Below are 25,927 nucleotides of genomic sequence, written 5' to 3'. Positions count from 1 at the left end.
TAGTGGCCAACACAATTTCTTCTTTTAAGTGTTGAATGAGAAGGCAAATCATCAATCAATCCCTATTTCTGCCTGCACAGAAAGCTTTTAGTGTGGTTCAGACAAACTGTAATGGGGACCAGGATAGCGTGGAGAATTGAAATCCCTCAGATAATACAAAACCTTTAGCTTTAAGCTTGTTTCCCCCATGAAGCCTTTTCACCAGAATGACTGAAAACTAGTGGATATATATATATATATATATATATATATATATATATATATATATATATATATCCCTGTATATATGTATATATGTTTGTACATATTTGTTACTCTATTTATTTTACTTGTACATATCTATTCTATTTATTTTGTTAGTATGTTTGGTTTTGTTCTCTGTCTCCCCCTTTTAGACTGTGAGCCCACTGTTGGGTAGGGACTGTATATGTTGCCAACTTGTACTTCCCAAGCGCTTAGTACAGTGCTCTGCACACAGTAAGCGCTCAATAAATACGATTGATGATGATGATGATGATGAGTAGCAGCCTGAAAAGGATTGATACATAATTGAAATTGTCAGCTTCATTAAATAGAACAGTTAGGACTCATTAAATCAATCAGTCAGTTGTATTTGAGCGCTTACAGTGTGCAGAGCAGTAGCCCGTTGTGGGCAGGGATTGTCCCTCTTCATTTCTGAATTGTGCTTTCCAAGCGCTTGGTACAGTGCTCTACACACAGTAAGCGCTCAGTAAATACGATTGAATGAATACTAAGTGCTTGGGAGAGTACAATATAACATACACATTCCCTGCCCACAACGAGCTTACAGTCTAGAGTGTATGCATTTCCTCTTGGGACATTTCTCCCCTAGGCAGATCATAAGAAACTTTTGGGTGTTTTTGTTTTTCTCCCAGTTATGCCTAGAGATCATATTGGTAACTAGGAAATCTAAATATAATAATCCAAAGCTTTTTTTGTATGCATCAACCTTTGAAGCCTTAAGAGAGTTTTAAATTGTATATATTTATGGTAAAGATTGAGCTGAGAGGGAGACGGAATAGAAATGCTGTATATTTGAGTCAAGGGCCCAGAGAAAGTACTGAAATGTTTTCAAATCTGGACTATTGTGTGTCTTTTCTGTTGCAAGCTTTTGGTCTCATTGGTTTTAATATGTATTTTCTGTACCCGTGTTTCTTTTCCATTGTTCCAGATGGCGCGCTCTTCTCTGCAACCTACAGCAACTTTTTGGGCACTGAACCTGTTATATTTCGGGGATTGAAAAATCACTTAAAGACAGAGTTCAAAGCAAGTTGGCTTAATGGTAAAAGGCACTATGAGTTGTACTTAGTCTTTGGATAGCTTACGTTTCAGGAAAGCATAATTAGAAAAGATTCCAATCTGTCAAACATTTCCTTGTTTTAAAGTTAAAGTTGAACTTGTTTAATCATTATCCTGGGATCTAATTTAGAATACATGGGTGAAGACATTTATCTCATCTTCAAAATGTGGGGTTTTCTTTTTACCTGTTCAGGGTCATTTTGTGTTCTAAAAGAGGCTTTTCCTTCTCTAATCCTGTATACAAATAGAGTTTGAAAGGGTTTTTTTCCTCTACAGTTGCTGTCTAATGTATGTGTAATAAGTCTTCTAGACTGTGAGCCCGCTGTTGGGTAGGGACTGTCTCTATGTGTTGCCGACTTGTACTTCCCAAGCGCTTAGTACAGTGCTCTGCACACAGTAAGTGCTCAATAAATACGATTGATTGATTGATAAGCCCCATTCAAGAGGAAAAAAATCTGAGTGAAGAAGGTAGTCAGCATTTGTGGTAACAACTTGTATCCAGAAAATACAGTGTGGCCTAGTGGAAAAAACACAAGCCTGGGAGGGTGGGGGTCAAAAGACCTGGGTTCTAATCCCAGCTCCACTACTTGTCTGCTGTGTGACCTTGGGCAAGTCACTTCACTTTCCTGTGCTTCAGTTACCTTATATCTGTAAAACGAAAGACTGAGCTCCATGTGGGATAGGGACTGTAACCTGATTATCTTGCATCTAACTCAATGCCTAGTGCAGTGCTTGGCGCATAGTAAATGCTTAACAAATACCATTTTTAAAAATGCAATTTAATCTAGGCTATAAATTACTTTGATAAAGCTCAGCTCAACTCTGTTAGAAAAGGAAAGGTGCCAGAGAGCTACTGTGAAGCAGTGATTTTGCATTCTGTCTGTATAAAACTGTAAGCTCATTGTGGATAGGGAATGTGTCTACCAACTCTGTTGTACTCTCCCAAGTGTACAACGTTTTGTGACTTGCTTAGTAAGCAAGTGGCATATTTCTAATCTATATGCATGTTTGTACACTCAGTATACTCAGTACTAAATGTACTCAGTAAGCACTCAATTAATACCGTTGATTGTTTTACAAGAAATGTGACCCGTGAATTTAAGACTCTCCCATCTGCTGTTTTAAAACATGCTGCTTTCAGGTGAATTAGGGTAAAGTCATTTTGTTTTTTTATGGTACTTGTTAAGGGCATACTATGTGTCAAACACTGTTCTAAGCACTGGGGTAGGTATAAGTCAATTAGGTCGGACACAGTCCCTTTCCCACGTGGGGCTCACAGTCTGAAGTAGGAGGGAGAACAGGTATTGAATCGCCCTTTTATAGCCAAGGAAACTGAGGTGCAGAGAAGTTAAGTGACTTGTCCAAGGTCACTCTGCAAGCAATTGGCAGAGCTGGGATTAAAACCTAGGTCCTCCGACTCCCGGGTCTGCGTTCTTCCCACTAGGCCACACTGCACTTTGTTGACTTTGGTTTCTTACTGCACATAAAACTTCTGCAATATTCAGGAGTGAATTCTATATTCCAGAACCCAGCTTTGTCCACATGGATGTTGTGCAAGAAAGCAAAGATAACCCTAGCGGAGATGATGATAAAATTTATGTATTCTTCTCCGAAACGGCTGTTGAATTTGAATTCTACGATAAACTTCTAGTGTCAAGAATCGCTCGTGTTTGCAAGGTTAGTATGCGAGACAAAGTCATTTCTTTTTTTAGGTTAAAGCCGAGAGGAAGCTTTATAGTAGAGTGGCCACTTATGTAGCTCACTCAATACTTATCTACGCCTCCGTAAATTATATGTGGGCATTTTATGTTCTCTGCCTTTGCCATCTGTGATTTGTCTACTTAATAATAAGAGCTGTGGTATGTGATAAACTCTTACAGTGCAACAAGCACTATGTTCCGTGCTGAGGTAGAATTCAGTAAGATCAGACACAGTCCCCGTCCCGCATGGGGTTCGCGGTCTAAGAGGGAGGGAGAGCAGGTATTGAATCCCCCATTTTACAGATGGGGGAACAGACACTGACGTTTTGTGACTTGCTTAGTAAGCAAGTGGCATATTTCTAATCCATATGCATGTTTGTCCTGCTTTCCTCTTTGTACCTTTGTAAATCCCTGCACCATCTGATAGTGGGTTTTTTTTTTGTTTTGTTTTGTTCTTTTTGAATGGTATTTGTTAAGCGCTTACTCTGTGCCTGGCACTGTACTAAGCACTGGGGTAGGGCCTTGTACCACTTGGGGCTCACAGTCATAATCTCCGTTTTACGGGTGAGGTAACCGAGGCACAGAGAAGTGAAATGGCGTGCCCAAAGTCATACAGCAGACAGGTGGCGGAGCCGGGATTAGAACCCAGATCCCCCAGGCCCGTGCTCTTTCCACTAGGCCACTCTGCTTCTCCACATAGCGTCCTCCACATAGCATCCTTCACGTAGTAAGCACTCAATAAACACCACTGCCGATTGGCCAACAAAAATGTAGCTTCAAGTACATTGCACTGCCTTTATTTTAACAGAAGAGGATGATTCCATCCAGTTTTTATGCCTATGTTTATAAAACCTTATTTTGTAAGCTTTTGAGGTTTTTCAGGAATAATCATATGGAAGACTAGCATCTTTGTTCTTTCTGTAGAATGACCTCGGTGGGAGACATCTATTGCAAAATAAATGGACATCATTTTTAAAAGCCACCCTTATCTGTTCGGCTCCAGAGTCAAATTTCCAGTTTAATATTGTTCAGGATGTCTTTTTACTTAAAACAGCAGACTGGAAAGAAACAATTTTTTATGGAATATTTGTACAGCAATGGTAAGACATCAAACATGGTCAGTTGCTATTGAAAAGTGGAAACTGGGTCCCTTGCTTATGAGGTTAATTGCCTTTTGCGGATTTGTATAAATCAAACTCGAGGGCAGTGTTCTTTGACAGATGTATTAGCATCGAAACAAAAATTTAACCGTCATCCACTGTCTCAGGGAAACTGGTATTGCCATAAACTGGTTGCCTTCTACCATTCCTAAATGAGCTCTGGAATGAGTAATCTGATTTCCTTGTAAATCGCTTTCTTGTTCAGTTGCCGTAAACCTTAGCCAGTGACCCAAAATCCTGTCTGAATTTTCGGGGCAGAAATCATTCCAAGTGGGAATGATTTGAATACCTCAACTCATGATAAAGGCTTGCATACTTGGAGAAGAGCTGATCTTTTCCCGTAAAAGGAGCGTTCCTAACGCCTCCAAATGTTTTGAGCCATAGGAGGGTAGAACTGAAATATCCCATTTCTGTTCATTTGAGGGAGATTGACTCCATGAGTTTTACCAACCAGGCCCGCCAGCATCGGAAGTGCTCCTTGGTCTCTGGATACAGACCACCTTCTGTAAGGTTACCGGGCAGCATCTGGCTCCATATCCATTTGGGAGGCCAAGTATTGCAGAATTCAATTGTACTTATTGAGCACTTATTGGGTGCAGAGCACTATACTAAATGCTTGGGAGAGAACAATATAACAATAAACAGACACATTCCCTGCCCACAGTGAGCTTACAGTGTAGAGAAGGGGGTGGGCTCTGTGGTTCAGAACAATTCTCTGGTCCCATTTTGCTTCCCTAGAGGGAGCAGAGGCTTTTTTTTTCTACTTCTTTCTCCCAGTTTGGGCTCTTGAGAGTATTTGTTCTTCAATCAGTAGATGGAGAAATGACAACCAGCTTGATTTCAATGGAGATCGCAGCCAATCTCGAGAACAAGTCCCCAACTACTTCATTTTCTACCACTTCAGGAAAAAGTGCCCCCCGCCCCAGGGAAAAAGAAACGGTTCCCTAGTGAAAGGGGAAAAGTGCTGCTTCCCCCCCCACCCCCCAAGTCACATCCATCCAACTCACTTCCCTGCCCCGGAGCATTTTGGAAAAGAACAGGACTCCCAAGGGCTGCTGGATCAGCCGAGGCCCAGCTGAGGGGCTGTGATTCCCTTAATCTCCTTGATGGAGCCAGTAAGTGATGAAAGTGGGCAGGGGGGAATCCTTTACAGACAACTGACCTATATATTCCTAAAAGCATGTAGCTCTGGAGGCTTCGGATATTATCCCAGTCTGCCTCAAAACCATTCCATGCCATCGCCTTTTAGGAAAAGGGCTGTTTTGAGTAAAATTGAGTGCCTAGCCAAAGGGGTCAAGTGGCAGTCGGCACAGAAGACATCTGTTTAATCTTTACCTAGCAAGAGAAGCAGTGTGGCCTAATGGATAGGGCATGGGCCTGGGAGTTAGAAGGACCTGGGTTCTAATCCTGGCTCCGCCACTTGTCTGCTGTGTGACCTTGGGCAAGTCACTTAACTTCTCTGGGCCTCAGGTTCCTCACCTTTAAAATAGGATTAAAGCTGTGAGCTCTGGGTGGAACAGGGACTATGTCCAGCCCAGTCATTTTGCCTCTACCCCAGTGCTTAGAAGGGTTTCGGGCACCCAGTAAGCGCTGAACAAAATCCCACAATTATTATTATTCCTTCCTGCAGGGATGCAAAAATAATTCACTGCCTTTTTCCTCTCTTTCTGCATTTTTCCAAGGGGGAAGTTGGACAATTCTGCCATTTGTGCTTTCAGCATGGAAGCAGTTCAAGATGTTTTCTCCAAGGGAAAGTACAAAGAGCCAGTGACCATAGCACATTCCCAAATTAAATGGATAAGATACAGGCAAGAGGTGCCAGTCCCCCGTCCTGGAGCGGTAAATATTGTTTCATTCTCTTTAAAGAAAGAACATCTTGGAGAAATCTACTCCTTCAGCAGGTTAGCTGGCAGCTGATCTATTCAATTGTGAAACCCCCCTGCGACATAAGCAAGCAAACGGGGATTAAGACTGTGAGCCCCATGTGGATCATGGACTGTGTCCAGCTTGATTAGCTTGTACCTATCCCAGCACTTAGTACAATGCCTGGTAGATAATAAGCTCTTAAAAAATGCCATTTAAAAAAAAAATCTCCAAATGGCCAGCCTGGTTACAGCCACCTGGACAGAGAGTGAGGTGAACTAAATTTAAATTCTAGTTCTTCCGCTGCCTGATTTGGGAGAAAATCAGAATCCACGGCAGAAAGTGGTAATATTGCCAGTGATTAGCATGCTGTTGTTATCATCGTTCTGTTTGTAGTTTAGAGTCAGACAGGAGCAACAGCAAAGGAAGCCTGAACTGCGAGCCTCTGCATTTTTTAATATTTGTTAAGCACTTACTAGGTATCAAGCACTGTTCTAAGCATTGGGGTAGGCACAGGTTTATCAGGTTGAATATAGTCCCTGTCCCACATGGGCCTCACGGTCTAGGTTTGGAGGGAGGAAGCTTTAATCCCCACTTTCCAGATGAGGTAGCTGAGGCAAAGTGAAGTGAATTGCCCAAGGTCACACATCAATGAATCGGGATTAGGACTCGGGTCCTCTGACTCCCAGCCCGTGCTCTTCCTACTAGGCCGCGCTGCTTCTCAAGCATTCAGAAGGGTTTCCCTGGACATTTTGAAGCAGCCGTTCCAGGGCCATGTTTTTCTCTCCCCAAATCCTCTTTTCCTAGGGCACCACCACATTCTGGGAAGCACATTATGGCTTAATGGATAGAGCATGGGGCTGGAAGTCAGAAAGACCTGGGTTCTAATCCCGGCACCACCTCTTGCCAGCTGTCTGACCTTGGGCAAGTCACTTCACTTCCCTGTAGATTAAGAGTGTGAGCCCCATGTGGGACAGGGACTGTGTCCAACCTGATTAATTTGTATCTACCCCAGTGCTTAGAACAGTCCTTGGCACATAGTAAGCGCTTAACATCCCCTCGCCCCCCTCCTACCTCACCTCCCTTCTTTCTTTCTACAGCCCAGCACGCACCCTCCGCTCCTCTGCCGCTAACCTCCTCACTGTGCCTCGTTCTCGCTGTCCCGCCGTCAACCCCCGGCCCACGTCCTCCCCCTGGCCTGGAATGCCCTCCCTCCGCACATCCACCTAGCTAGCTCTCTTCAAAGCCCTACTGAGAGCTCACCTCCTCCAGGAGGCCTTCCCAGACTGAGTCCCCTCCTTCCTCTCCCCCTCCCAATCCCCCCACGCCTTACCTCCTTCCCCTCCCCACAGCACCTGTATATATGTATATATGTGATTTATTTTATTTTGTTAATATGTTCTGTTTTGTTGTTTGTCTCCCCCTTCTAGACTGTGAGCCCGCTGTTGGGTAGGGACCGTCTCTATATGTTGCCAACTTGTACTTCCCAAGTGCTTAGTACAGTGCTCTGCACACAGTAAGCGCTCAATAAATATGATTGAATGAATGAACGAACAAGTACCATAACAATAATAATCATCATAATCATAACAATGTTCCTGGCCTACTCATGCTATCATTCAATCATAATAATTATGGTATTTATTAAGCACTTACTATGTGCCAAGTGCTGTTCTAAGCACTGGGGTAGATACAAGGTAATCAGGTTGTCCCACGTGGGGCTCACAGTCTTAATCCCCATTTTACAGATGAGGTAACTGAGGCATGGAGAAGTTAAGCAGCTTGCCCAAGGTCACTCAGCAGACAAGTGGCGGAGCCAGGATTAGAACCCATGTCCTTTCATTCATTCATTCAATCGTATTTATTGAGCGCTTACTGTGTGCAGAGCACTGTACTAAGCGCTTGGGAAGTCCAAGTTGGCAACATATAGAGACGGTCCCTACCCAACAGTGGGCTCACAGTCTAGAAGGGGGAGACAGAGAACAAAACAAAATATATTAACAAAATAAAATAAATAGAATAAATATGTACAAATAAAATAGAGTAATAAATATGTACTAACATACATACATATATACAGGTGCTGTGGGGAGAGGAAGGAGGTAAGGCGGGGGGATGAGAAGGGGGAGAGGAAGGAGGGGGCTCAGTCTGGGAAGGCCTCCTGGAGGAAGTGAGCTCTCAGTAGGGCCTTGAAGGGAGGAAGAGAGCTAGCTTGGCGGATGTTGGGAGGGAGGGCATTCCAGGCCAGGGGGATGACGTGGGCCGGGGGTCGACGGTGGGACGGGAGAACGAGGCACGGTGAGGAGATTAGTGGGAGAGGAGCGGAGGGTGCGGGCTGGGCTGGAGGAGAGAAGGGAGGTGAGGTAGGAGGGGGCGAGGTGATGGACAGCCTTGAAGCCGAGGGTAAGGAGTTTTTGCCTGATGCGTAGGTTGATTGGTAGCCACTGGAGATTTTTGAGGAGGGGAGTAACGTGCCCAGAGCATTTCTGGACAAAGACAATCCGGGCAGTGGGATGTCCTCCGACTCCCAAGCCCGTGCTCTTCATATTTATTGAGTCCTTACTGTATGCAGAGCACTGTACTAAGCACTTGAGAAAGTTCAGTACAACAATAAAGAGTGACACTCCCTGCCTGTTAAAATGCACTTGTGATCTCAGCCCTCCACCCTCCTTCCAAGATTTTGGCAGCAGGAGAAGTGCCCAGCATTCATGTATTCTACGACTTGTATTAGAGCAGCTGGGCCTGCCTGCTAGAAATCATGGCAAGGGCCGTAGTGGAGCAGTAGCAGACAAACACTGAACACTAATTATGTTTAATTCCCACCTGGGTATTCTTTCCCAGCACTTAGTAAATGAGTGTATAAAGAGTGTTTTGAAAAGAGATGCAGAAGAATAAAATAGTAGGACTTCTCTGGTTTTCCCCATCCTTACCTGGAGACTGAAGCTCCTGTAGATCAATGTGGATGTTTCCAAAGACCCTTCTGCTCCCCGCTTCCTCTCATTCCCCAACTTCACTGACCTGCTCAACCCTATATCATCCACTCATCAACTGTTGCCAAGTTGTACTTTCCAAGCGCTTAGTACAGTGCTCTGCACACAGTAAGCGCTCAATAAATACGATTGAATGAATGAATGAATGAATGCATACAGTAAGCGCTTAGTAAATACTCTAAATACTATTACCAATAAACCTATAGGGCATTCACTGGAATCTGTGTTCAGGGGATTGCTGAAATCCTTTTGGAGGGAAGCTTCTGCTAACACCTTCCACTCCACCCGAGAGATTACTGCTTTCAGAGACTGTTACATTTTAACAGATGAGGGAAGATCTGGCAAAGTCGCTTTCCAGGCAGAACATATTTGGCTGTGTTTTTGCCATTCTTCCTGAAATAAGAGTTAGAATATCTAATAGCAGCCTCTGAATTTTCAGCCCTTCAGATTGGCCTGCAGTCTTGCCTTTTACGTGGGGTTAGCCTGCAGGTTTTGCTGAGGAATTCACACAGTAAAGAGAGGTGGTTCTTCTGCTAAAGTTCTGTAAAAGCCCGTCCAAGTTCAGTGTCGCCAAAAACTTGTTCGTGCAAGAGCACAATTCAAAACTAGTTCTGATTACAGGTCTCTTGTCTTTATAGTGCATAGACAATTTTGCCCGGAGTTTTGGATACAACACGTCTCTCGATTTACCGGATAAAACCATTCAGTTTGTTAGAGACCACCCACTGATGGATGACACAGTCAAGCCAATTGGTAATAGGCCAGTGTTGCTGAAGAGGGGCTCAAACTATACGAGGATTGTAGTAGACCGAATAATTGGGCTTGACAAAAAAACCTATGATGTCCTCTTCCTAGCCACAGGTAAGTGATTCTTTTGGGAAAGATTTAGGTTGGTGTGGGAATTTTCATTTTAGAAGGATTTTATGTTTCTTAGATAAAGAGTTCGATTTATCTTGACACAAAGATCCTTTTTTTTAAAAAAAAAAATGGTACTAAAGTGCTTACTCTGTACAGGCACTGTACTAAGTGCTGGGGTAGATACAAAACCATCAGGTTGGACACAGTCTCTGTCCCACCTGGGGCTCCTTACCACTTAGGCTGTGGACCCATCTGGGTCCAACCTGAGAAACTTTTATCTACCCCAGCACTTAGAACAGTGCTTGACACATAGTAAGCACTTAACAAATACCATAAAAAGACTCACAGCTTAAGTAGGAAGGAATAGGACTGAATCCCCATTTTACAGATAAGGTAACTGAAGCCCAGAGAAATAAAGTCACTTGCCCAAGATCACACAGCAGACAAGTGGCGGAGCTGGGATTAGAACCCAGGTCCTCTGGCTCCTCGGCCTATGCTCTTTTCCACGAGGCGACACTGCTGCTCTGTTGGTATTGCTATTTACTGAGTACCAGCCTTGTGCAGAGCACTGTGCAAGGTGCTTGGCAACACTCAAAAATAGAAGACAGTCACTCTGCTTGAGTTCATAAGTTAATAGTAGCAGAATTGCTAATTAGAAATACCATAACCTTTTTTTGCTCCTCTAGAATTAAATCTGTCAACTGTGCAGTTTTCTAGTCTCTTTTGTCTTTGATTTTCCTCCCCACTTTTTTTTTGTTCAGTGAGTACAGGGAAATCGATCTATGTGTAATTTAAAAGAAAAGGAAGCCTAGTATTTTTTTAACCATTAAGGCTCTGCAAAGACTATTCATTTAGTACAGTGCTCTGTACACAGGTATTCAAATGCTACTGATAAATTGATCATCATCATCATCATCAATGGTATTTCTTGAGTGCTTATTATGTGCAGAGCACTGTACTAAGCACTGGGAGAGTACAATACAACAGATTTGGCAGACAGGTTCCCTGCCCACAACAAGCTCACAATGTACATTAGTCGTGGGTTTTCAAGTTAACGACGTAAAATTAGTTTTGTTCACAAACAATGAAGATCTGGAATCTAGTCTTCTAAACATCGAAGTTTTCTAGACTGAGCCCACTGTTGGGTAGGGACTGTCTCTATATGTTGCCAACTTGTACTTCCCAAGCGCTTAGTACAGTGCTCTGCACACAGTAAGCGCTCAATAAATAGATTGATTGATCAAAGTTAAGCTCACCTTAACACAGCTACACTAGGTGAGACCCGTGAAAATGAGCAACCCCAGGATAGCCAAACACCAGTTGGATAGTTGAAACTGGGAAAGGGAAAGCCGGAGGGAAGAGGGAAAGTTTTCAGGATGTGTGAGACAAAGCTTCAGATTATGTTACATCCCAGCTGAAAATTGGGAAGTCAGTTCCTAAGGATAGAACAGTGCTTTGCACTCAGATCCAGATACCTCATTTGCTAGTCCAGCTTCTTGGATCAGGTATTTGTATAGCTGAAAAAGCAATATGCCAGTGGGGTCTTCACAAATTTCAAAATTAGGGCCTTTTCTTTTTCTTATAGACTATACATCTTGTTAAAAACGTGAGTTAAAATAATTCCCAGGGAGAAGTTTTAGGAAAAGGTTTGTCTTGAAGCACTGTATATTTTTGGTTTTTGTTTTTTGTTTGTGGGGAGGAGCATCTTTCATTTAGATTAATATTCATAATGTAGGGTGCTTTGAACAGCACTCTATAAAACGTAATAAGCACTACATATATAGAGAGAGAGAGAAAGTGTTGAATATTGTTAATCAAAAAATGTTATGGCATTAATTACTGTAGTGTATTTAGCCAGCCCACACATTTAAAAAACACACTTGGTGTTATGCAGATAATGGCTATTTGCACAAAGTTGTCAACTGTGATGGAGACGTGTTCATTGTGGAAGAGGTACAGCTGTTTCAGTTCTTGGAACCTATACAGTCTCTCAGGATATCTTCCAAAAAGGTAAAGTGTGAAATGCTTGAGGTGTCGTGAGCTTCGGGTTCATCCTTGTAATGATTCGGTGCGCGTATCTAGCAATTAAGTGCCTTTCCAACCCAATTAAGAGAGCTGTAATTTTTTACCTGAGAGAAAAGGGGACAGGCAGACAAATAGCTCAGAACCTACTTGGAATTACCTTAAAGTAAGAATCATCCCGGGGTGCTTGGAAGATCATTGGGATGGTGGCAACTGTCTCCCAACTCCTGGAACTCACTTACCTTTCAAATTTAGAGAAGCAGCGGGGCCCTAGGGGATAGAGCCTAGGCCTGGGAGTGAGCAGGACCTGGGTTCTGATCCCGGCTCTGCCACTCATCTGCTGTGACACCTTGGGCAAGTCACTTAGCTTCTCTGTGCCTGTTACCTCTTCTGTAAAATGGGGATTAAGACTGTGAGCCCCATGTGGGACAGGGACTGTGTCCCACCTGATAAGCTTTATCTACCCCAGCACTTAGTACATTACTTAGCACAGAATAAGTGCTTAACAAATACCATTAAAAAAAAAAAATTAGCAGGCCCCCTTCTTCAAAACCCTTCTGAAATCCCACTTCCTCAGCACCTGTACTCTCCAAGCCAACCAGAGGACTCTTTATATATTCATTCAATCGTATTTTCATTCGATCATATTGAGTGCTTAACGTTTGCAGAGCACTGTACTAAGTGCTTGCAATAAACGGTGACATTCCCTGCCCACAGTGAGCTTACACCTACATCGGGAATGTCCAACATGCAGCCTGAATTCTGCCCACTGATTTGACTACAGAGATTTTTCTTTTTTAGCAAAAAAAAATTGCTTACCTGATTAGCTAGTTCGTGTGAATTAGCAAGCCAACAGGGGACTCAGAGGGGACTGGATATACTCCGCCGTTCTCAAGAATAGTTGCCTAGACTTGGCACCAGTGTTCTCTTTGACAGTAATAATAATGGCATTTTTTAAGTGCTTACTATGTGCCAAGCACTGTTTAAAGCGCTGGGGATCAGGTTGTCCCCCTTGGGGCTCATAGTCTTAATCCCCATTTTACAGATGAGGCAACTGAGGCACACAGAAGTTCCGTGACTTGCCCAAAGTCACACAGCTGACAGTTGGCAGAGCCGGGATTCAAACCCATGACCTCTGACTCCCAAGCCCGGGCTCTTTCCACTGAGCCACGCTGCTTCTCATGACAATCCATACTGATCAGTGGCTAGTCCACTTTTGGGCGAATAAAGTTGATTGAACTGTTTTTCAAACTTATTACTGTGGGGAAAAAAATCAATTTTTTGGAGTAGCCAACAGGCTAAACTTAACCGTTATTAAATTCACGCGGCCCGTGCACACATGGATTTCTGGTCACGTGGCCTACTACTGAAAAAACGTGGATGTCCCTCATCCATATACTTTTTATTCAGTAGTATTTAGAGTATTTAATAAGCACCTACTGTCGATCAGTAGTGTTTATTGAGCGCTTACTATGTGCAGAGCACTGTTCTAAGCACTTGAGAGAACAATACAACACGTGCAAAACACTATACTGAGGGCTGGGAAAAAATATGCAGGTGAGAATTAGACACAGTTCCTGATCACCAAGGTACTCACAGTCTGAGTAAGATGGGCAGGGAGCAGGCACTTGGGGAATGATGAAACAATAAAAACTTTTAAGCACTTATTTATCTGCATCTCTGCATTCTCTTCTCCCGCTCTGTATCTATCCCGTGTTAGAGCGTAAGCTCCTTGAGGGCAGAGATGGTGTTTTTTTACCTGTATTCTGATGTGTCCCATCATGAACAAGGAATGAGCCTCAGTCCACTTATGAACAGTGGGATAAAGAATTTACGGGAAGGAATCGATTGGCGTGTTAGTGGTGTGCACAGCACCACTGGCATTCTTGTCCCTGCCAGTTGTGTTCCCGACAGACGAACAGGTGGGCAGGGGTGTAGCACATTGCAAAGTGCTTGTAAGAATTTGATATACAAAACCTTTATAGCCAAAGTGACTGTGGCAGTGTGTCAGTGCTGGGCCATGGCACCTGTGGAATGACAAGTAGGCTAGCCACTTGGGAAATTGCTGCTGGGGGTCTTCACTCTTCAGGTGTGACCTTGGGCCTGTCACTTCACTTTTCTGTGCCTCAGTTAACTCACCTATAAAATGGGGATTAAGACTGTGAGCCCTATGCAGGCCAACTTGTACTTCCCAAGCCCTTAGTACAGTGCTCTGCACACAGTAAGCGCTCAATAAATACGATTGAATGAATGACAGGGACTGTGTCCACCCCAGTTTTTTCGTAAGCACCCCAGCGCTTAGTACGGTGCTTGGCCCATAGTAAGTGCTTAACAAATACCATAATTATGATTATTATTCAAGTGGGACAGCTATTTTCAGGATTTCTGCAGAGGCTGTCCGCCACGTGAGATGCCCTAGGTGGTTCTCTGGTCAGAAATCTTCACCGCTGATGATTTAACCCCATCTTGCCTCTGGCTTTCCTGAGCTTTCAGTACCGCGCTTTGCACGCAGTAGGCACTAAAACTACACGGAGCTTTGCTAGATCAGTCAATCGCACCACCGCTCCCTGCCCTAGAAGCCGACGACTTCGGCGTCGTCCTCGACTCTGTGCTATTCTTCACCTCCCACATTCGATCAGTGGCAAGATTCTGCCCAATTCATCCCTTCCTCTCCATCCAAACAGCTACGCGCCCGCCCCCAGGTACAAGCTCTGGTCACAATCGTGGCTAGACTATTGTATAAGCCTTCTCCCTCGTTTCCCTGCCCCCAGCCTCTCCCCACTCATAGTAGCTATGCATGAGTCATCTTCCTGAGGCGGCACTCAGCGCACATCTCTACATTGGCTTCCCGTGACCTCTCCGCATCAAGCAGAAACCCCTGAATATTGGCACTGAGGAACTCCATCAGCTATTCTTCCTCCTCCCTCCCGCAATTTATCCTCACTCCCCTCCCGCTACACACGTCACACATTGTGTAAAACAGATTACTCACTCTGCCTCCTTCTTCTTTGTCTTGCCGCTAACCACTTGCTCACCCCCTTCCCCCTTTCAGTCAATCAGTCCTATTTACCGAGGGCAGAGCACTGAACTAAGCACTTGGGAGATTGCAATAAAGTAAATAGACGTGATCCCTGCTCCCAAGAAGTTTATTATCTAGCAGAGGAGACAGACATTAAAGTAATCGACAGACCTTAAAATAATTAACTCCTCCCTCTTCAAATCCACCAGGCTACAGTTCTCCCCATCTTCAAAGCCCTTCCGAAATCAGATCTCTTCCAGGAGGCTTTCCTCCAGTTAATTTGGAATCTCCCCACTTTATATCCCCCCTGCATCTGCCACTTCAGCACTTCTGAACCGACATATCCTAGAGGATAGAACGCGGGCCTGAAAGTCAGAAGGACCTGAGTCCTAATCCCGGCTCCGCCGCTTGCCTGCTGTGTGTCCTTGGGCATGTTAACTTCTCCATGTCTCAGTTACCTGATCTTTAAATTGGGTTGAGACCGTGAGCCCCACGTGGGAAATGGACTGTGTCCAACCTTATTAACTTCTCTCTGCCCCAGCGCTTAGTACAGTGCCTGGCACATAATAAGCACTTAACAAATGCCATAAAGAAAGGACCGACAACCTCCCATGGCACTAAGTCCATATCTTACATGTATGGCCTAGTGGAAAGAGCATGAGCCTGGGGGCTAGAGGACCTGGGTTGCCTACTCCGTGACCTTCGGCAAGTCACTTCACTTCCTCGGGGTCTCAGTTTCCTCATCCGTAAAATGGGGATTCAATACCTGTTCTTCCCTCCTTAAGTTAGGAGCCCCATGTGGGACAGGGACTATGTCCAACCTGATTAACTGGTATCTACCCAGAACAGTGGTTGACACGTAGTAAGTGTTTAACAAATACTTTTGTTATTACTATTATTGTTATTATGCATTGAACTCGTGTACATATCCCCCTTCTAGACTGTGAGCCCGTTGTTAGGTCGGGACCATCTCTGTTGCCAACTTGTACTTCCCAAGCGCTTAGTACAGTGCTCTGCACACAGTAAGCACTCAATAAATACGATTGAATGAATGAATGAATCCCCTTTTGCTCCTCCTATTTGTAATCTATTTGGGTGTCTGTCTCTCCAGCTAGAATTATACAGTTTTTGAGGGAAAGTATCACGTCTATAAACTCTATCGTACTCTACCCAGCACAGTGCTCTGAAAACAGTTGTTGCTCAATAAATGCTATTGATGAATTCATCTGGAAGTCTTCAGCCCCATCTTTCTGAATTCAGGCCCCAAACCTGCATGCGGAGAAGCCCCTTTTCCGGGCAGTTTATTGGCTACCCCAGTGACTCTAAGAGGAAAAAAGAGCAACTGTAAAGTCTTAGAATTGTTTTGGGTGATGGCGGCACTCCCCGGGAGCCCAGAGAAATCGCACTGGAGACAAACGTGCTGCTCATCTTATTTTTTGTTCCCCACCTTACGCTTTTTACTATCCTGGCAGCAGGAAGGGACTGGGTAAAAGTCCGGGCCAGCAGGCTGCTAGGAGAATGGGAGGGAAAGCGCTTAGTACAGTGCTCTGCACATAGTAAGCGCTCAATAAATACGATTGATGATGAATGCAGGCCGGACTTGAGCTCTTGAAAGGCCGCAGGGCTGGCCGGAGGAAGAGGGTTCCTGACAGCCAAAAAACTTTCTCAGTTAAAATACTGCTCTCATTTCCCATCATCATCATCAATCGTATTTATTGAGCGCTTACTGTGTGCAGAGCACTGTACTAAGCGCTGGGGAAGTACAAATTGGCAACATATACAGTCCCTGCCCAACAGTGGGCTCACAGTCTAGCCGTACCCCTTCAGGTTGTAATCAATCAGTGGTATTTATTGAGCATGCTTATCGTGTGTAAAGCATTGTACTAAGCGCTTGGGAGAGTACAGAACGACAGCGGTGATAAGACACAATCCTGCCAACAAGGACTGCCAACTGGGAAGCAGCCTGGCTCAATGGAAAGAGCCCGGGCTTGGGAGTCAGAGGTCGTGGGTTCTAATCCCAGCTCCGCCATTTGGTAGCTGTGGGACTCTGGGCGAGTCACTGCACTTCTCTGTGCCTCGGTTACCTCATCCGTCAAATAGGGATGAAGATTGAGAGCCACACATGGGACAACCTGATTACCTTATATCTACCCCAGGGCTTAGAACAGTGCTTGGCACATAGTAAACGCTTAACAAATACCATCATTATTAGTAGTAGTAGCATTACCTTACAGTCTAGAGGTTGTAAGTAGCAGTGATGGAGTTTGCTTGCTTAAAGCCACCGATTTAAAAAAAAAACACAACAAAAACGCACCACCCAAAACCTGTTTGCTGTTGCCTTTTCAGGGTCTGTTGTACATAGGATCTGCCTCTCAAGTTGTGCAGCTCCCAGTCTCAGTGTGCACCCGGTACAAACGCTGCTTGGATTGCGTCTTAGCAAGGGATCCTTACTGTGCGTGGGCCCAGCATTTTAATGAGTGTGTCCCCGTGGCTCGTCATAAGGACAACCCAGAGTAAGTACAGTAAAGAGAATTCTGCCAGAGATCTGTAGCGGAGATGGTTTCGTCTTTTAATGGCCTTCTGAGGAGGAGAGAAGAACAAAACCAAAAAACTAAGGGATCCCTAGAACTGAAAGGCTTTGGGGGATAGCGACTTTTTCCAAAACGAATTAACGAGGTGTTGTTTTTTCAGGAGTTTAATTCAGAACATTAAAACTGGGGAAGCGTTGGAGTGTCCTAGAACTGGTACGTGAAAGCTTATCTTGAGGAAATTGGACTCTCGGTGAAATGCTGTACTGTACTTCTTGAAAAATGCATCTGGATTTGTAGCGTTTCTCTGGCTGAGACCATTTAAATAGGAGGCCGCTCTGGAATCAGGTCAGAGACTATCCGACCTGGCGAGGATCCACCGAAACAAACTCCCTGTGAGACTTGCGGCTGCCACTCCCGGCTTCCTGCCTTTGCACCCAGGGGTTGAGATTATCCAGCTCAAATGGGAGCTACTAATCTCTCGGCCAAAGGAAAAATGTGACTCCCATTTTTACTGTCCTTTAATCTCTCTTCTCCGCCCCGCCTAGACCTGCCCCAAATCCCTGTCACCGGTGGCAGAAGCAACACGGGCTATTAGCTAATTCTACCGCTTGTAAAACCTGTGCCGGGAAGTACAGGACATAGACCACATGTAAAAAGTCATTTCTGAATAATTTTTAAAGGCAGTTAAGGCCCCAGAAACAATGAACTTGAGTCTACACCTTATCGGGTTTAACATAAACTAGGAGATCATCTTTCAGTTTGTGTATTTCAACGTAAGGTTAACAGAACTCTTTGGCAAAGAGACAAGTCTCACGCTCAGACATCCTCCCAGATCGATGGGTCCAGGCTTGTCTGGGAGAGATTTTTGTGGGAGGAATTCCAAGTTAATTGTTTCCACCCCTTAGCTATTCCATCGCCCCAAGTTTTGCCTTCTACCTGAGAGTTTCTGCAGGTTAGTGTTCTGTTTACTCTCCACTGAGCCCACTTTATACTTATGTGACGCTTTTTCTCACTCCAGCTGCATTCAGTTTTGCATAAGGGAAAGCCCAAATGCTTCTGAAACCCAGGAAGGTACTGATCTTCCTTCTACTCGAGTGTTGTTTTTATTAAATTGATTTGTGACTTAAAAAAATTCCAATGCATGTTGTTTGCCCCTCGACCTGGAGATTATGCTGGATCGCCTGCCCGGAGGGCAGGAATTCCTCTGGCTTCCTTGCAGCTTTGAAAGCTTCCGCTTGGTCACCGAGTCTCTCAGGGTACCCTGAGGCATATTTTAAACCAAACCATCACTTTCCGAGCATTAGAAAGGCCCTTAAGGCCCAGGTGTTCAAGGCCCTGCTGAGAGCTCACCTCCTCCAGGAGTCCTTCCCAGACTGAGCCCCTTCTTTCCTCTCCCCCTCGTCCCCCTCTCCATCCCCCCGTCTTACCTCCTTCCCTTCCCCACAGCACCTGTATATATGTATATATGGTTGTACATATTTATTACTCTATTTATTTATTTATTTATTTATTTATTTATTTATTTATTTATTTTACTTGTACATTTCTATCCTACTTATTTTATTTTGTTGGTATGTTTGGTTCTGTTCTCTGTCTCCCCCTTTTAGACTGTGAGCCCACTGTTGGGTAGGGACTGTCTCTATGTGATGCCAATTTGTACTTCCCAAGCGCTTAGTACAGTGCTCTGCACATAGTAAGCGCTCAATAAATACGATTGATTGATTGATTGATTGATTAGAAAGGTCCGTGGAGGATGCCTGCTTCTGTGAGCATAGTCTGGATTGACCATTTATTCATTCATTCATTCAATCGTATTTATGGAGCGCTTACTGCGTGCAGGGCACTGTACTAAGCGCTTGGGAAGTACAAGTTGGCAACAGATAGAGACGGTCCCTACCCAACAGCGGGCTCACAGTCTAGAAATGGTACTTTGCAAGTACTTATTGTTTACCGGACACTATACTAAGCACTGGGGTAGATACGAGAAAATCAGGCTGGACTCAATCCCTCTCCCACACAAGCCTCACAGCGTCTTTCAGAGGGAGGGGGATTTAATCCCCATCTTACAGATGGGGTAACTGAGGCCCAGAAAAGTGAAGTGACTTGCCCAAGGTCACACAGCGGACAAGTGGCAGAGTCCTCTGATGACTTTTTTCACTAGGCCACGCTGCTTCCCGTTGTTGGGCAGGGACCGTCTCTCTATGTTGCCGACTTGTACTTCCCAAGCGCTCAGTACAGTGCTCTGCACACAGTAAGCGCTCAACAAATACCATTGAATGAATGCTTCCCTGTCTACAGACGTGAATGAGCACAACGAATGAATGAGTATTCTCCTCTTACTGCCCTGGCCGGAACCAACGTCTCCATCCCCAAAACTTCCGCAGAACCCATTCTCTCCTTGCTAACTATTATTAGTATCTTGGGGTAAAAAAAAAAAATGTCTTTGCTTTTAACCAAATCCACCTTAACGATTGCAGGCAGTCAGGTGAGAAACTACCTCATTGAGGACGGGACCAGCATCCACCTGAAATGCGCACCTCTGTCCAACTTGGCCAGTACCCTGTGGATGTTTAACGGCAAGAGTCTGAAAGCTGAGGAGTCGAAATACCTCTTCTCCGACCGAGGACTGGTGATATTTAATGTCGTGGCGGCAGACGCCGGGCGCTACGATTGTCAGTCTGTGGAAAGAGCCAAGGGCAAAGAATTTCTCGCCACCATGGCCAGCTACATCCTCCTGCCTCAGTCGGGAGGCTTGGCTCGGTTCCCTCAGCGCGACGCCCTGGATCGGCCCAACGCCGAGGCCTTCCTGCTGGAGGCTAAGCCCTCAAGGTGGGAAGCCCCAGGTGAGAAGCTCCTCTTCAAAATCTTCCTCTCCCTGTTTGCCTTCCTCTTTTTTGTCTTGCTGGCTTGGAATTTTGGCAGAGGCCACATTCACCTGCCCCGTAGGATCCGAGAAAGGCTCTTCCACGTGATCAGAATGAGTCGTCGGGGCCGCCCGGAGTTGGATGCTAGAGAACAATGGAGTGATTCTCAGCAAAATTCACTGGCGATAACTAGCACCTCCTCGCTCCTACCTCTTTTCACTGCTTCCATAGAAGACATCTACAGGAACGTGTGTTCCAGCAACAACACGAACAGGGAGCCCTCTGGACAAAGCACCAGCCTCTCCGGGGCTACCAGCCAAGTAGCTGATGGGCGTTCCAGAGCGAAAAAGTAAAAAGCCAAGAGCCGAACGGCTCGGGAGGCAGGACAAGGCTACAGATGGAAGGCTCTCGAGAGTCTCTTTTGTCAAGCAGCGATGCTGGACTGGTCTGGGTAGCTCGCCCAGGAAATAAAAACTTTTGGGGAAAGTTGGTACCAAATCCTAAATGGTGTATTCCAGTAGTTCTTGCTAACCTTCTCGTCTCCCCTTCCTTCCCCAAAGCGTCATTTCCTTGGTATTTATTGGGCGTCCACTGAGTGACCCATTCCCTGCGGGCCAGCAGCTTCCACCCTGACAGGGGAGACAGACATAAAAAGGTTTACAGCTAGAATGATCAGAATAAATAAGTGGATAAACGGGTATTCAGCACCACATGGGTGCTTGATAAGTAATACTACTATGGCTACTAATAATGATAGCATTTGTTAAGCGCTTACTATGTGCCAAGCACTGTTCTAAGCACTGGGGAGGCTACAAGGTGATCAGGTTGTCCCACGCGGGGCTCACAGTCTTAATCCCCGTTTTACAGATGAGGTAACTGAGGCACAGAGAAGTGACTTGCCCAGAGTCACCCAGCTGACGGCAGAGCTGGGATTTGAACTCATGACCTCTGACTCCCCAAACCGTGCTCTTTCCACTGAGCCGCTCTGCTACTACTGGACCGTAAGCTCCTTGTGGGCCGGGGTGGTGTCTACCAACTCCGTTGTCCTCTCCCAAGTGCTTAGTACAGTGCTCTGCAGACAGTAAGTGCTCAGTGAATGGCACTGATTGATTGATTGGTACTAAGCGCTTGGGAAAGTCCACTGGAGAGTTTTTTTTACTGACCTGCATAGAGTGGCTTGCGGCTTCTGAATGAGTTCAGACCAGAAGATGGCTGTGAAATTCTGTGTGTGTATTTTGTGTGTGTTTTTCATATAAGTGCAGCTCACACACTCTGATTTTTGAGTAATCTGAGGTTTCCTCGCTCATCCCACACCTAGGACCTTAGCTTAAAAGGGGCTGACTGACAAATCCATTGATTTGCTTCTTTAAAAAAAAAAAAAAAAAAAAAGAGGGCAAAAAGATGGAATTACTGATATTTTCCTAGCAGTGGCCACTCTAGACAGATTGAAGAGTTTCTTGGTTTGGAGTAAAGCGACGGCTTTCACTTCATTTCTGACTCACGGACTCTTCTTGGAACACTTGTGCATTGCAACCAAGGGCCCCTTGCGGACTGTAACAAATGCTGCAAAAATTGGAACTCGCTAGTGAAACTTATTAAAAACAGTCATCAATGCTCAGTTCTTTCCCCTTTTGCCTCCTGTTGGTTGTTTCGCAGCTGTTCATTAACACAACCCCAAAAGGAGAGTGGGAGGGAGAAAGGGCAGAAAGTGACGGAAGGCCTGTTCTCTCCCCAGCCACAGAGAATGGAGTTTCATCTGACGGGGGGGGGGAAGACTCAACTTTTTGGCCATCAAAATCAGGCGATCTTAAAAACACCAGTAAACCATCCACAATCCGCTTTATTCAAACAATACGGGGACGGGGAGGGAGGCAATGGATGCTAGCTAGACCTTCTGCTAATGTGTTTATGCCAATAAAAGGCAGGATTGGTTTTTTTTTTGTCGTTCATTGCTTGCTTGTTTAGAGGCAGTGGACTTGGCTTTGTGCCGTTCCCAAGTAAAACTTCTAGGACTTCAAGGTGGTGATTTGCCAGTGTGAGGTACTGGAGGTGTGCATTGAGTCAGAAGCCTTTGGGGATTTTTGAGCCGCATACAGCGTGGTCCACGCACAAAGAGGCCCTTTTTCAGGCTTAATGTGCTAAATAGAGAGCTTGTCTTTTAAGGGATCAGGTCGCTCTGTTCCAGCCTGTCGTCAGTGCCACCAAATTCTTGCACTCTTGCTGAGAAAAGTCACCCTTTCAGGCCACAATCAGGGCATCAGGAAGCTCTTTGGGGCACCTGCTTTGTGCAAAGCACTGGACTAGGTGCTGTGGGAAGGCAAACAGAAAGAACCCTGCTGTTCGGGACTTCAGTATAACGGAGCTGCAGAGTGGTAACGCGGGCTGTCCTTTTGTACTTCCCAAAGGACCGACTGCCCGCTGAGCCGTTTTAGCTTTCCCGTTGATGTTACTTCTACGGGTTTTTTCCCCCAAAGCGCTCGAGGTTTAGAAAGCAAATGCGGTCCAGTGCACCCCCCCGCCCCGAACCAAAAAGCCACCCACAATTCAATTTGAAAACCATATCCTGTTGGATGTGAGAGGAGGAAAATTGAAATGAAATAACAGGTAACAGGGGACTAGATGAAAACAAGTGGACAGACTGAATATTGCTGCCCTCCTATTCTATCAAAGCCTATTTGATTTTTTTTTAAAAAGCCAAAAACTCTCCCTGGGTGTGTATAGCAAGCCATCTATATAGAAGCAGAGTGGCTTAGTGGAAAGATCCCACTTTCCACTTAGTGGAAAGTCAGAGGACCTGGGTTCTAATCCCTGCTCCGCCACTTGTCAGCCATGTTAACTTGGGCAAGTCACTTAACTTCTCTGTGCCTCAGTTACCTCATCTGTAAAATGGGGATTAAGACTGTGAGCCCTATGTGGGACAGGGACTCTGTCCAACCTGATTGGCTTGTAAGCACTTAAATACAATCAATTTTTAAATCAATATTTGAAGATGCTGCTGATTATGATGAGATCCTACCTAGGCATGTGGATGTGGCTGAAGCGACCTTTAGGCCTTCACCAATCTATGTAAAAACTGTCTTTTGCTGAGCCTGTCTGATGGCCACTTGTCCTTTAGAATCTGCTCTTTCCTATTCCGAGCTTCCCAAAGCCTCTGCTCTCATCATCATCATCATCAATCGTATTTATTGAGCGCTTACTATGTACAGAGCACTGTACTAAGCGCTTGGGAAGTACAAATTGGCAATCTTTTTCCCTCTCCTGACTGCCCCGCCCCAAGCCACTCTATTAGCCACTATTGTTTGCCCATGCCCATGTTATACCTCATTTGAGACAGTTTCATTGTCTATTTAAAATCTTTAGCCTGCCTTCCCTGCTTTTGAATGCCCCTGTCTGGTTCTCCAGAAAGCGATTGCTGGAGTATTCTAGTGAATGAAATTAAGACATCTAGACTGCCAGAAAACAAGTGGAAATAGTGACCATGTCTACCAACTCTATTATATTGTGTTCTCCCAAGTGCTTAGTATAGTGCCCTAATAGTAATAATAATGATAATAATAATTATGGTATTTGTTAAGCACTTATAATGTGCCAGACACTGTACTAAGCACAGGGGTGGGTACACCGGCACCGCCACATGTCAGCTGTGTGACCTTGGGCAAGTCACTTAACTTCTCTGAGCCCCAGTTACCTCATCTGTAAAATGAGGATTGACTGTGAGCTCCACGTGGGACAACCTGATCACTTTGCATCCCCCCAGCGCTTTGCATATAGTAAGCGCTTAACAAATGCCATTATTATTATTATTATTACAAGCCGTCATTATTACAAGCAAATCGGGTTGGACACAGTCCTTGTCCCACGAGGGGCTCACAGTCTCAGTTCCCATTTTCTCTCAATTCCCATTTTACAGATGAGGTAACAGGCACAGAGAAGGAGTGACTTGCCCAAGGTCATACAGCAGACAAGTGGCAGAGCCCGGGGTTAGAACCCATGACCTTCTGACTCCCAGGGCCGTGCTCTAGCCACAGCACCATGTGCACGCAGTAAATGCTCAGTAAGTACCACTGACCGACGGACAAGAAAACAGGAAAGCAAATCAAGAAGGCCAGCACGCCCTTTGGGAGACAGTCGAACCGCGGGAGACGGCAGCGGGATAAAAGATCGCAGGCCAAACTAAAGGTCTCCTCCGTAGCCATGGTTTTTTCCAACCTTCTCTGTGGCTGTGAGGCCTGCCCCTCGAGCAGTTCCACCAGCATCACTTTCGGGCCGCGTCCCGTAGCAAGAGGTGAGACGAGATCACGAACGATGACGTTCTGGAACGTAATCAGTCTCCCAGCATCGAAGCTCTGCTCGCTCCAGCACCGCTCCGCTGGGTGGGACCTGCGAGGAGACCCAAGCAGCTGCTGATCGGGGACCTGAAACGGGGGACCTGAAAGCTGGGGCGGCGGGGCAAAGGTGGCATTTTAAGGGCGCAGTGGAACAAAACCTCAGACAATGCTGCAGCCCAGCTGGGAGCCATTCGCAATGGGTGGACCGCTGTGGTGATGATTATGATGGTGGAATTTAAGCGCTTACTAATGTGCACTATTCTAAGCGCTGGGGAAGAACCAAGATAATCGGGTCAGATACAATCCCTGTTCCACCAAGGGCTCACAATCTAAGTAAGAAGAACAGGTGTTCCTCCCTTCAAGGCCCTACTGAGAGCTCACCTCCTCCGGGAGGCCTTCTCAGACTGAGCCCCTTTCTTCCTCTCCCCCTCGTCCCCCTCTCCATCCCCCCATCCTACCTCCTTCCCTTCCCCACAGCGGCTGTATATATGTATATATTTTTGTACTCTATTTTACTTGTACATATCTATTCTATTTATTTTATTTTGTTAGTATGTTTGGTTTTGTTCTCTGTCTCCCCCTTTTAGACCGTGAGCCCACTGTTGGGTAGGGACTGTCTCTATATGTTGCCAATGTGTACTTCCCAAGCGCTTAGTACAGTGCTCTGCACATAGTAAGCGCTCAATAAAAACGATTGATGATGATGATGATGATGAGGCATTGAATCTCCATTTTACAGATGAGAGAACTGAGGCACAGAGAAGGTATGTGGAGAAACCGGGATGAGAACCCAGGTCCTCTGACCGCCAGGACCGTGCTCTTTCTACTGCTACTACTACTACTAATAATAATAATATTATTATGGTATTAAGTGCTTACTATGTACCAAGCACTGTTCTAGTAGACACAAGGTACTCAGATTGCCCCACGTGGGGCTCACAGACTTCATCCCCATTTTACGGATGCGGTAACTGAGGCACAGAGAAGTGACGTGGCTTGCCCAAGGTCACACAGCAGACAAGCGTCAGAGCCGGGATGAGAACCCATGTCCTCCACACTGCTCTGCCATCGACAAGGGAGTGGCCCTCTTCGAGCAAAAGCTTTGCATGGGAGAGAGAGACAGGCACTACGAACCCAACAGCCAAGGGGCAACCTCTTTGGGTGCCCGATGCGGTCCCGCACTGGCCTTTTCAGCCACACGCATGCTCCTAGATGAGCTTCGTCGTCAGCGGTGTCACCTTTGACCGTGAAGAACAGCTGTCCGTTGATAGT

The 25,927-nt window shown here is 45.5% G+C and overlaps 1 protein-coding gene across 3 annotated transcripts in view; it reads left to right on the top strand.

Moving 5' to 3' along the window:
• Window positions 1-20,825, top strand: part of LOC119950218 (semaphorin-4E-like) — a 31,445-nt gene extending 10,620 nt beyond the window's left edge. For all 3 annotated transcript variants that reach the window (XM_038772363.1, XM_038772362.1, XM_038772361.1), the window contains 9 exons: window positions 1,193-1,303; window positions 2,846-2,997; window positions 3,945-4,120; window positions 5,863-6,019; window positions 9,672-9,894; window positions 11,786-11,901; window positions 17,279-17,445; window positions 17,624-17,676; window positions 19,941-20,825. In XM_038772363.1, the coding sequence (XP_038628291.1) occupies window positions 1,193-1,303; window positions 2,846-2,997; window positions 3,945-4,120; window positions 5,863-6,019; window positions 9,672-9,894; window positions 11,786-11,901; window positions 17,279-17,445; window positions 17,624-17,676; window positions 19,941-20,680 (1,895 nt within the window). In that variant the 3' untranslated portion in view covers window positions 20,681-20,825. The remainder of the gene's footprint in view (window positions 1-1,192; window positions 1,304-2,845; window positions 2,998-3,944; window positions 4,121-5,862; window positions 6,020-9,671; window positions 9,895-11,785; window positions 11,902-17,278; window positions 17,446-17,623; window positions 17,677-19,940) is intronic.
• The last annotated feature ends 5,102 nt before the right edge of the window (window positions 20,826-25,927 follow it).

The sequence above is a fragment of the Tachyglossus aculeatus genome, chromosome X1, assembly GCF_015852505.1.
Source record: "Tachyglossus aculeatus isolate mTacAcu1 chromosome X1, mTacAcu1.pri, whole genome shotgun sequence".
In the NCBI taxonomy this organism is placed as follows: Eukaryota; Metazoa; Chordata; class Mammalia; order Monotremata; family Tachyglossidae; genus Tachyglossus; species Tachyglossus aculeatus.
The sequence above is the reverse complement of the archived record's forward strand: the minus strand, read 5'-3'. Positions and strand labels throughout refer to the sequence as shown.